The sequence below is a fragment of the Pongo abelii genome, chromosome 13, assembly GCF_028885655.2.
Source record: "Pongo abelii isolate AG06213 chromosome 13, NHGRI_mPonAbe1-v2.0_pri, whole genome shotgun sequence".
Lineage (NCBI taxonomy): Eukaryota > Metazoa > Chordata > Mammalia > Primates > Hominidae > Pongo > Pongo abelii.
In genome coordinates, this window is record NC_071998.2 from 58,624,006 (window position 1) to 58,637,001 (window position 12,996).

At 35.7% G+C, this 12,996-nt stretch overlaps 1 protein-coding gene across 7 annotated transcripts in view; it reads left to right on the forward strand.

The window, feature by feature from the left end:
* ZNG1A (Zn regulated GTPase metalloprotein activator 1A) overlaps positions 1 to 12,996 on the forward strand; it is a 51,947-nt gene that overhangs the window by 23,723 nt on the left and 15,228 nt on the right. For 3 of the 7 annotated variants that reach the window (XM_024251842.3, XM_054519576.2, NM_001159847.1), the window contains 3 exon segments: positions 690 to 776; positions 3,391 to 3,435; positions 9,299 to 9,355. In XM_024251842.3, the coding sequence (XP_024107610.1) occupies positions 690 to 776; positions 3,391 to 3,435; positions 9,299 to 9,355 (189 nt within the window). 7 annotated transcript variants of the gene reach the window in all.

A 12,996-nucleotide genomic window follows, 5' to 3' on the forward strand; every position in this document is an offset into this window, starting at 1 on the left:
GACATTTGTGCAATATCCTGATATATCTTCTGAAGTGTAGCTTATTTTTTTTAAGAAATGGAGTCTTCCTGTGTTGCCCAGGTTGGACTTGAACTCCTGGACTTAAGGGATCCTCCCTCCTCAGCCTCCTAAGTAGCCAGGACTACAGGTGTGCTCTACCATGCCCAGCTCTGAAGTATAGTTTTAAAAAACCTGTTTAATACAGTTTTTAGTATTACGTGAACTTATTCTATTTCTTTGAAAATTTTGGTAAATATTACAGTATTTTAGTACGTAAACTCTTCTTCTTTTTACCATATTGGATATCTGAATTTTATGCTTTTCTTCACAAAGAAAATTATGAGTTTAAAATCATCCTTTTGATTGTGAACTTTTTGAGACTTATCTTTGTAGCACAAGAGTAGCAAGTAAGAGAACTTAGTAAATACTTTGCGAATGGGTTATGTGAAATCTGAACTCGAATAGTAATGAATACAGTTCATTCACATTGAAAAATTAGCGGATTAGGAGTAAACTCCTATAGGGAATCACTCCTATAGAGCACTATATAATTCTTAACTGATATACTGATCTACATGAGGTGTTTTTATTTATTTTTAATTTGTTAACATTTCTCTTTTGATGTATTAATCTGCATGCATGTATATTATTTTAAATTTCTTAACATTTCTTTTTGTTTGCTATTTTAGGCAAGTTGCTTTGGCAGATATCATTCTCATCAATAAAACAGACTTGGTTCCAGAAGAAGATGTAAAGAAATTAAGAACGACAATTAGGTACAAAATGATAAGTGTGTTAAGTGCCTACAGATCCATATCGTATACACAGAATATTTTTTACTCTGATTGTTGCCCTGTAGAAACTTAAGGTATAAGGTTGACCTGCTTCAAGAACATTAGGGAATCACATATATTGTTGATGGCTAATTTTTATATAAATGGTAATACATAAAATTAGTCCCCAGTGCTTGCAGAATGTAGTTCGCAGTTAATAGACTGATATTCAGGGTCTTCTCACTCCATCTTTCTTTTCCTGTCTTCTCTTTGACTCTTTCCTAATGTCAGTCTTCCCTGACTTTACCTAGGATGGTTAATTCACTTTCCCATGGATGCATCCTGCCAGTTCCTGTCTTTACTGATAATGTATTCTCACTCTGCCAATCCCTGCATGCTTTCTTGTTCTGTTTTTTTTTTTTTAAATGTATTTTATAGAGCCTATTCTGTCTCTCCCCTCTCCTATGTGAAGTCTTCCCTGACTCAAGTGGTCTCAGTTTTCCCTGAACTCTCATTGACTTCATCTTCCTTAACTGTCAACCATGCCTTGTCTTCCAGCTGGCTTTAATATCTTCTTTGTCCATAGCCAAGGCTGATCAGCACAGGACAATCAGGACAATATGAATGGTGCTCAAATATATGCTAACAGTCATTTTGCTGACTCCCATTCCTTTTGAAAACAAAGATGGACTTTTCAAATGAGGTTATAGTTCAGGGACTTTGTTTTGAATTATTTTGTAAGACCTGAACTAATAAAAGCCCTGTACAGAGAGACATTCGGTAGCTATTATTATTGGTTATCTTTAATGTGTACAATGCTTTGAGCTTGATGGCTCAAAATTACTATTCTTAGTATTTATAAGTTCTACTGACATTAGATTTTGAATCTGTCATCTCAGTTCATATAGTATATGTTATAAATTGAATCAATAAAAGTAAGACTCATTAGGAGATTATTTGCAATGATTAATGATTGTGGAAGAAAGAAATTCAAATTTTTCCACATATTTCATCTTATTTTAATAGTAATGTCCTTAAACTTTACTATAAAAAAATATAATATCTCCATGTGGAGGGTAGGTATTGTTGCATAGTGTTGAAGATCACGGACCTTGGAATCTGCTTGGGTTCTAATCCTTGGTCTGTTTCTCATTGTCTTCTTAGGGAGCTTATTTACCCTTTTAAAGCCTCCTCTGTAAAAGGCGTATGCCTATCATAAGTTTGCTTTGAGTATTACATGAAATAATGTTGGTAAACTTTGCACAGTGCTGACACATAGTAAGTGCTCTGTTAGCTATTATTATGTAATTTTTTTCTTAGCTTACATAGTAAGTTCAAGGTATAGTAAAAAAGGGAAGAAAGAAAAAGATGGCTGATTTTGAAAAGGTGAAAGTGATGAATGAAGATTGCTTTTACATTTTTTGACACTGGTCTTCTAATCTTGTTTCTCTTCAAAAATCTTGTGCACCATTGTGATTGCTAAGAAGAACACAATCTATTTAGCAAACGTTTTTGGCATAAAAGGAATGATAATTATTACTTGACTTTTATATCCTTATAGAGACCTAAGCTAAATCTCTGACACTGACAATATTGACTATTAGCCAGCTTGTTAACAGCACTAGACATGAATTTGGAAGAAGCAATTTGATAAATTACATACCCTTTTGGCTTTTACCCTCCCTTCATATCAGACTTGTGACTGACTCAGTATCATATTTGGGGAGTTGAAAAAAGGTAAACATATTTGAGAGGAAATAGCCATCAGACTAGAGTGTATTCAAAAAAGAGGATTAAGAATTTTGTAAAATTGTGGAGAGACTTGCCTCAGAATCATTATATGTGGGAAGCCTTACCCATGAGAACAAACTTGAACAAGTAGCAAGAATCTTGGGTAAGTAACCCTAAAGACAATTGAATTCATGATAGAGAATTGATGATTGATGATAGGCAATGGAAAAGATAAATAGATGAGGTGTACAGTGTGTTGAAAATAATTTAACAGGTACTTTTTGGTGCCATACAAAGCCGTATTCTATAGTATCAAAAGAGTGAGAACAGGCATAATGGGTAGAGAGCCTAATTAGGGAACTGAAGAGGTTATTCTATAAAGGAACCTGGGATGTGTGACTTAGAATTACTGTGAATACTAAGGACAGGCTGGGGGCAAAGCCACTCACAACTAGGTTTTTATTTTTAGTATGTATATAGCCATTTCTACGATGTATGCCTGAGGAAAAAAGTGACCACCGTAAAAATTTTGAGTATCTACTCATTTTTAAGAACACTAGGATAACTGACTATTTATGAATGATTTTTTCTAAAGTGAAACATCTTTTTATTAACCACAAAGTAGCCCTTAATCTGACAGTTGTGTGAATTTTTGCATATATGTTTTATTGACGTACGAGTGGAATATATGTGATTTATTATTTGAAGGAAAATCATAATTATTTTTTAAAGCAAGTTTTGTTTTTCTGCTTTTAATTTTTTTCTGGTTCCAGATGTATTTGTGTATGCTTATTTCCTGTTTTAGAAACAATGTACTTTGTATACTTTTTAAAAAAGTTAATTTTTACTTTTAAACTTTGTCTTCCTCATTTATTATTTATTTCAGATCCATAAATGGACTAGGACAAATCTTAGAAACACAAAGATCAAGGTACTTTTAAAAAGCTATTCCTAATATACTAACAACAAATCATTTTAGTTATTAATAATAAACATTAATTGACAAATATGCTTGATTCTAATATAAGAAAGATGTAAGTGCATTTAAAAAGAATTGGATCCAAAATGTTGTTTGGAATGCTCTTAATAAGTTAGTTTGGCATATTTGGCTAGTACATTTGCCTGTCTTTAAGATTACAAAGCCATGATAACATTATGTAAGTATTTGCTTAATGAGGAAGAAAAGACTTCCAAACACTCGAGAGGGTAACTCAGTACAGAAATCTGAAGAAGTATATTGAGGAATCTTAATTTGAAGTGTTTAAATGGCTTTTTAATATTTAAAAAGCCTTCTTAGTGTTTCATAGTTGCCAAAAAATACATGGAGTCTTTACCTTGAAGTTCCTGACAAATTCTTTTATCAAATTTTGACTTTCATTTTCTCTAGGTTCTGTTCCTAAAACATCTGTGAAGTGTATTTCTGTAGATTAAATTCTGTTTTCCATTGAATGTTATCTTAATTTCAGAAAATTTCTGTGCAGGGTTATTTTATTAAGCTCATTTTTTTTTTTTTTTTCTGGTGAGAAGGGCTCAGCAGCTTATAGACTTAGCAACAGGCAGCCAGGAGCTCTGAGGCTCACAGCTGGCAGTCTAGTTCCACTCAGTCTCTACTTGAGAAATTCTTTCTTTGGAAGTACAGCAGAGGCCTTAGGTGAGTGGCTTGTCTGCTATGGCAGAGATTAGAGGTGCTGACAGACTGCCATAAGTGTTAGGCAGTAACAGCAGCAGCTGCTTATATGCATGTGAACAGCTGGGGAATTAATTTGGTATGCATTCTCAGGAGCCACTCATCTGCTGGCAGAGGTAGCAGAAGAATGCCCTTAGTGTAAGTCCTCTACAACCTTACACCAAATGTGCTCCCTGCATTTCAAATTCCATTGTAGAAAGTCTCTGATAATCTCACTTATACCATGAGCCATTCCTCAGTATCTGTCCTCTTCCTGTTAGTGTTCTACAATTCCTTTCTCCTTGATTTTTCTCCTCTTTACAAAATGTCACACAGACAAATGCATAATACTTAAACAAGCTTTTAAAAATAATGCTCATAAATAGCTTTGGTTCTGTCATAATATTCATATTTATAAACATTTTAAGTCAATTCTCTTCTTTTGTTTTCATTTCAGAAAGATCCATGTCCTGAATAAAAGTTGCGTCTTGATTAGTTTATTATGTAACAATTTAGTGTGTTTGACATTTCTAACTTTTATTTCTAACATTTGCTTTATTATAGAACAATAAACATGCAGTGATTGATTTTTCTTACTTCAAGTGGATGAGTGAGCAAGTGACTAAAATCTTCTTCTGTGAATTCTTCAGTGTATGGTGCTTGCCAATGCATCTGAGAATCTAGGGACTTTCTGAAATAGTACTTCCTTGTTATGAGGACTGAAGTTGGATTAGAATCCTTTTCAATGAAGATCAGATGTCCTGAGTAGAATTCTTACTATTGGGTCCTGAATCTTACATTAAATATTCTCTCAAATTCCTTGAGGCATAGCAACTTGAGCTTACCAGTTTAGAAACTGGAGATTTGGGCTGGGTGCGGTGGCTCACGCCTGTAATCCCAGCACTTTGGAAGGCCGAGGTGGGCGGATCACAAGGTCAGGAGTTGGAGACCATCCTGGCTAACACTGTGAAACCCCGTCTCTACTAAAAATACAAAAAATTAGCTGGGCCTGGTGGTGGGTGCCTGTAGTCCCAGCTGCTCGGGAGGCTGAGGCAGGAGAAGGGTGTGAACCCGGGAGGTGGAGCTTGCGGTGAGCTGAGATCGCACCACTGCACTCCAGCCTGGGCGACAGAGTGAGACTCTGTCTCAAAAACAAAAAACAAAAAACAAAAAAACCGGAGATTTGGTTAACAAAATAGTCAAAGTCACTCTTATAGAAGTTTTGTTTTATTGTTTGTTTTTTAAAAATTTTTTACCATTTTGTAGCTGACAAGTACTGACAATAAACTGCTATAAGCATGTGTAGAAAAAGGCTCACCTTGAGTAGTTAAGAGTAGGGAAAAGGAATAGTGTGTAGCATCATCTTAATGGTAAGACTTAAGTTGATTTAGTAGCAAATGGAAGTACTAGTGAACCACATAGATTTCAGAAGTAGGAGTAAAAGATTAGAAGATGTGTCATTTTAATCTTCTCTAGACTTTTTCTTAATTTTTAGAAATGTAAGTGGACTGAACAGAGGAAAACCAAAACACAGCTGCTCAATAATAAGTTAAAGTAATTTGACAAACTGCCTGCTATGCATTTCATAGCATTTTAAGGACTATATAAGCAATGGATAAGGCAAAAACTCTGCCTTTAAGGAGATCAGTCATTGGGGGGAAACAGAGAAGCAAACAAACAAAAAGGCAACATATTAGATATTAATATTAATACAGGAAGTTTAAAAGCACAGAGTTCTATAATAATAGGAAAATAGAGGGAATGATTACTCAACTTTTCTTGAAAAAGAGTCAGGAAAATATTGACTGAGAAGGCAGTCATTGACCTGCGTCTTAAAGAATGAATAAGGCTTTTACAGATGGACTAGGGTAGGGATAACTTTCCAGGTATAATGAGGATTTTGTATTCCAGGGACCTTTGAATATTTTAGAATGGCTAGAAAACTTGGTATTATGTAGCACAGAAAAAGTGGTATGACTGAAGAGATAGAGAACTTACCACAAAGGGTATTGAATGCCATGATACATAGTTTATATTTTCTTCTGTAGGGAGCAAGGAGTTAGTGAAGGATTTTAAAAGCAACATGACTCTTGGGAGGTAGATTCAATGTGGGGCTAATCTCTGAGGTATAGGAAATACAGGAAGGAGGAGCAACAGGTTGGGTAGTGGTGGAAGTAGGTTTGGAAAATGTGATTAGTTTTGTAAACATTTTTGAGTTTGAAGTGCCACTGGGGAAGGCATTTGGAAATTTATTTCCAGAGTTCAAGACTGAGCTATCATTGCAGTTTGCTCAGCTATTTACTGAGCTATCTACTGTCAATTTGGATAGTATCTATCATGCAAATTGTAGATTGGCTTGTGCCAATCCAAATGTACTTGGATTGGCTGGTGCACCCTGTTTGTGAGACTCACTGGAGTTTGAAGAGATGACCATTGGAAAATATGCCTAAGCAGTAGCTGCAATTCCAGCCCCAACTTGCAGAGCCAAAACCCTCTTCGTTTTCACTCTCCTGTCCTTGGTCTTAGGCTACTTAAAGCAGCCTTTAGACATAGGGAAAATTGAAAGCCTCTCTTTTAGGAAAAACATTAGGTACTTCTGGAATAGAGAGTTCAAGAAATTAGAAAAATGAACTTTTGAAGCTTTTTCTTTCCCTTTTTTGTTTACTTCATTCTCTTACTCAGTTTTAAAATGCTGGTAATGGTCTTTTTTTTTTTTTTTGGCGATTTTAATGCTTTGGAAAAGATCTCATGGTTTTATCTCCAAAGGAGGAAATTAATTTGATGCCATGGAAATTAGTTTTCTAGTCATATGCCTTGAATGAGTGAAGAATTTCTTTTTCATGGTGGCAGTAAATTTGGGGAAAGCTATAGAAACTTTGATCTGGAAGCTTACACTTTTCCTCTTTAGTGAGAGACTTGGATATTTTATTATTTTCTGTAAAAGAGTGTAATTTGTTGTACAGGTCTAATATTGATCCTTTTTTGGAAGTATGGAAAGAATCTGAGTATAAAGCAGAATTACCTCTGGATGACATGTATTCTCAAGGACACTGTCACAGTGAAACAGTTTATTTAGAAGCTTGTGTTTCCAAACTGTTGAATTTGATATTCACAAAATTGGCATGTGTAAACTTTATTAAACTTCAAGCTGTTTCCTAAGATGAAGATGACAAACTTGGAGGGAAACTTCATTCATTTGGTTTATTTTTATTTTTATTTTTATTTATTTTTATCTTTTTGAGACAGAATCTCACTCTGGTTTGAGACAGAATCTCACTCTGTCCCCCAAGTTGGAGTGCAGTGGTGTGATCTTGGCTCACTGAAACCTCTGCCTCCCGGGTTCAAGCGATTCTCCTGCTTCACTCTCCGAATAGCTGGGATTATAGGTGTGTGCCACCACACCCAGCTAATTTTTGTATTTTTAGTAGAGACGGTTTCGCCACATTGGCCAGGCTGGTGTCAAACTCCTGGCCTTAAAGTGATCCACCCACCTTGGCCTCCCAAAGTGGAGCCCCCGTGCCCCTTGTTTGTGACCTGTCAATATAAATATGCTCAGTAGTGGGGGAAGGGGTGGGGGATGAAAAAGGAAATATGTTTAATATTAAGACTTTGGCCTTTTAGTGTAAAGTGATATTCAAAAATTTCTTCATAGAACATTTGCTTCTTTGCTTGATCATTTTTCTAATTCTGTACATCTAAAATGCCCAGAATTTGAGTTGTTGTTATAGTCTACTAACATAGAACTTTGGAGTAATAAGATGGGAATTTGTCTGTCTTTTGCCAAGACAAGCATTCATAATCTCTAACACAGTATTATTGCCACGAGTACGAGTATGTGATAGACTGTTGAGAATAAACAAAGCAGGCACAGTTGGTCAGTCCTAAGATAAAGGAGATGTTTTTTCTTATATGTTTGTGCATTAAAGAAAAAAAATCTTGAATCTGACCAATGATGTTTTTTTTCCTTGTAAGAAAATTTAACAAATGTTTGGCAAGCTTCTGGAGTCTAAATTTGAAATTATACATTTGTCATTTTCTTTAAATATTTCTTCACCTTAGCTTTGATTATGGAGAAATCACTGTCCTTTGCTGTTTTTTTTTTTTTTCTTTTGAGGCGGAGTCTCACTCTGCACCAGGCTGGAGTGCAGTGGTGCAATCTTGGCTCACTGCAACCTCCGCCTCCCAGGTTCAAATGATTCTCCTGCCTCAGCCTCCTGAGTAGCTGGGACTACAGTTGTGTGCCACCACACCGAGCTAATTTTTGTATTTTTGGTAGAGACAGGGTTTCACCACATTGGCCATGGCCAGGATGGTCTTGATCTCGACCTTGTGATCCGCCCGCCTCGGCCTCCCAAAGTGCTGGGATTACAGGCGTGAGCCACTGTGCCCGGCCTGTCCTCTGCTGTTTTCTGGGCTTATGTTAAAATTATAACTCAATCACCAGTCTTTATAAATTTGCTTGTTTATATTTAAACCAAACCTAATGCTAATTGTGATGTTATTTATTCTCACCTGATTCGAATCATTGGATTCAATTAAATAAGTTTAATTATCATTAAATAACTCTAAGAGAAATAATGTCTATTCGGATGGTGGGAATTTTCTTTCTACATGCAGCCCCATTCTGAATGAATGAAATCAAATCACGTGAAGATCAGGGTCCTAGAGTAATTTAATATTTTGTACATTGGTGATTTGACTCCTCATCTTTATATTACATGTTATATCGAGGGAGGGAGAATAAAATACAAAAATTGCAGAGGTATTTGGAATGTACCTATTTGTTAATTCTATTTGTCATTTCTTTTGTTTCATCTTTTGAGTAATAAGCTGCTTGGAAAAGTTTCTGCTCTTTAGCTGATTTTTTAGCTATAAAAATGTATTTGAAAAGCTCATAAATTTCAGGATTGAAAAGTTAATCCAAAGTTTTAAAAAAAGCTAATTCATTGAAGTAATAACCAAATAATTTTCAATCTTGATTCAACTGTGATTCAAATCTTATACCGTGTGCCCACTTCTATGACTTTTATGTATAAAATTTTTTTAAGAGTCAGAGTTTTTTTTCCTTGATTAATTGGATGTATTTCACAGAATTTCCAATGGCTCACGTTAGTTTTCTTCCTTTTAGAGTTGATCTCTCTAATGTATTAGATCTTCATGCCTTTGATAGTCTCTCTGGAATAAGGTATGTTTTGTATAATTTGGTTACTTTTATTGTTATGTACCTTTTTTTCCCATAGTTAACAGGAATGATTTGCACAATTACATCCATGATTTAAGCTTCCTGCCATTCCTTTGGCGTACAAGACCATTCTTAATGAGGTATATTCTTGGAAGTTTTACTAATTGGTTGTTTGGAAATCATATTGCATTTTCCTGTAGAAATTATAGTGTAAATGATAGTTAACTTTAGAGGCTAATCGTTAACACTTCTACACCAAACACTATGTCTAGTACTCTTTCCATGAGAAAATGCATGAAATACATGGAAAATTTTAGCTTAGGGTTCTCACACAAATAACTCTTTTCACTTTAATAATGGATTAGTTTTCTGCCTTCTCCTGTGGGGAATCTTTTTGCTAAGGGAGGGAAGAAAGATTAGTTATTCTTGTGCATCAGTATCTTTTTCTCTTTTTATTGTAGTAAGAACATCTAACATGAGATCTACCCTCTTAACAATTTTTAAGTGCACAATACAGTATTGCTAGCTATAGGCGTGAGGATGTGCAGCAGATTTCTGGAACGTTTCACTCTTTGTAACTGAAGCTTTATACCCCTTGAATAGCAGCTTCCCATTTCCCTGTCTTCATAGCCCCTGGCATCCACCATTCTACACTCTTTCTGTGGGGTTGACTATTTTAATTACCTGACACAAGTGGAATCATGCATTATTTGTCTTTCTGTGACTGGTTGATTTCACATAGCATAAAGTCATCAAGGTTCATCCATGTTTTTGCATATGGCAAGGTTTCCTTTTTAAGGCTGAATAATATTCCATTTTCTACATATACCACATTTACTTTATCCCTTTTTCTGTTAGTGGACATTTAACTTGTTCTCACAGCTTGGCTATTGCAAATAATGCTGCAATGAATATCTCATAAGTCTCGTATATGTCCATACAAGATCATGAAAATGGACAGCTCTCTGGGTATTTTGAATTGGTGGGGCAATTTTGCTTAAGGGTAGGCATGGTGGGTGGCTCTACACTTGAAACTTCTAATTCTCATTCCTACATATATTTCTTTTCTTTTTATTTATTTATTTTTTTGAGATGGGGTTCTCTGTCACTCAGGCTGGAGTGCAGTGGCACAAACATGGCTTACTGCAGCCTCAACCTGGGCTCAAGTGATCCTCCCATCTCAGCCTCCCAAGTAGCTGGGACCACAGGCATGTGTCACCATGCCTGACTAATTTTTTTTTTTTTAAATTTTCTGTAAGCATGGGGTCTTGCTATGTTGCCTAGGTTGGTCTCAAACTCCTGGGCTCAAGTGATCCTCCTGCCTCAGCCTCCCAAAGTGCTGGGATTACATGTGTGGGCCACCACACCCAGCCTTATATATATATTTCTAATTTTGCCTTAGCCATGCCCTTAAAAACTAATTCTACTTTCAACTATTTTTTTTTTTCACCTTCAGTCTGTAGTATTGTTCACATTTGAAAACAACACCTACAGTAACCTGTGAGGTAGGACATGATAGTGTTTTATTGGACCCCTTTTACTTTATAAATTGGAAAAATTAAATTTGCATGTAGTTTGTAAAAAAAAAAAAAAAAACAAGAAAGAAAGAAAAAAGAAATTGATTGAGATTATTTCAGCAGCCAGAAGTGTGGGACAGGCAGGGCAGTTATTCCTTCTTCTCAGTTTGGAAACTGAAGCTCAGAGAGTAAACTTGTCAGTAACACAGTTATTCAAGAAGTTGTCGTCAGTTGAGAGATATATTTTTCACCTGTAGCTTCTGGTATTGGAGCAGTACCTTTTTAGACTAAACAAATTACGGTTAAAATTATAAAGGTATTTTCGGAGTACCTGGAAAAAATCAGCATTTTGCTTTTCTAGTTCCATTTAGTAGGAAGTCAGGAAAGTTTGGTATACCTGAATTATATGTGAGTTATTTCTATTTTTCTAAAAATTCTTATAAATTATGTAAGGTAAAAATGACTACTTGTTGTTTTATGGTAAATATAGTTATATCCTTTCAAGCCACTGCTGTACAAAGTTGTGAAATCTCCCTGAGCCTTTTTCCCTCATGTCAGCTTCAGGTATCCAGTATCACTTATGCTTGATAATGATTGTATGAAAATCATTCAGAATTATACTATGTTTTTTCATATAAAGCTTTTGTTTCACTAATTTTGAAATGACTGTTCCTCCATTAAGCTAATACAGCCCTAAGCATAAATTTGGTTTGTTCGTTTAAAAATGGTCTTTTTTTCCCATCTTAGTTCTGGCTTTACTAGGGAGATAGATTGGCTGAGGTTGTCACCTAATTCTGGGAGCCTTTGTCTTTTGTTACCCATTTCTGAAATAACCAGAAGTCTAGCCCATCCTAACTTTTCTCTTGATGATCCTTTTCTTCTTTTTACTTCAAGGTTCCAGCCCTTCATTTGACTATCAGTGCTGTTTCACTAGTTAGCCATGATCCCTTTCATCCTCCATGTCTAGATTAGAACTATTTTTTTAATTTGATGCTGTGGGCAGTTTTGATAGTTACAGATCCTGTGATACATTTAAATGTGTTTACAAGGGGAAAAAATGAAACAATACTGCATGAAATTTGCCTTTCTTTTTTTTTTTTTTTTTCCCTTGGAGACAGGGTCTGGGTCTATTGCCCAGGCTAGAGTGCAGTGGTGCGATGTCAGCTCCCTATAGCCTCTGCATCCTGGGCTTAAGCCAGCTTCCCACCTCAGACTCCTGAGTAGCTGGGAGTATAGGCACGCACTACCATGCCTGGCTAATTTTTAATTTTGGTAGAAGATGAGGTTTTGCCATGTTGCCGAAGCTGATCTTAAACTCCTGGGCTCAAGTGATCTGCCCACCTCAGCCTCCCAAAGTAATGGGATTATAAGCATGAGCCACCACACTTGGCCTTTTCTTTTTTTTATATTTATTTAATTATTTTATTTTATTGAGACAGAGTCTCACTCTGACACCTGGGCTGGAGTGCAGTGGCTATCATGGCTCTCTGCAGTCCTGAACTCCTGGACTCAAGTGATCCTCCCATCTCAGCCTCCTGAGTAGCTGGGACTACAGGCTTGCACCCATGCCTGGCTAATTTTTTTATTTTTACTTTTTTGTAGTGACAGGCTCTCGCTACGTTGCTCAGGCTCGTCTTGAACTCCTGGCCTCAAGTGATTCTCCTACTTGGCCTCTCAAAGTGCTGGGATTATAAGCCTGAGCCACTGAACCCAGCAAAATTTGCCTTTCTTAAACTAATTTATCTTTGTTGGGTCCAAGAGCTTGCAAGTTGGTTGTCATTTAATATGTTAAACACTAAAATATTTTTTAGTTGAAATTTTATTTTTTCCCTTTACATATTGTATCCTTTAGTGCTTTATTTCACTAATAAGAATTATAGTATGAAATCATTTCCCACCTCAATATTCAGTATATCAATTTTTGTTTTTCCTTTCTACTTCTGTCTTTTGCTATAATTTGCTGTAATACAGGTACTTTCATCAAGGCATCCAGTTCTTTATATCATTCTATATTTTTACTTGGGAGAAATAGAAATGTTGCTAATTCCATCTTACTGACAATACCTAAATTATTGTTTCTTATAGAACATAATGATTTAAATATACAAAACACTAAACTGAGATTTT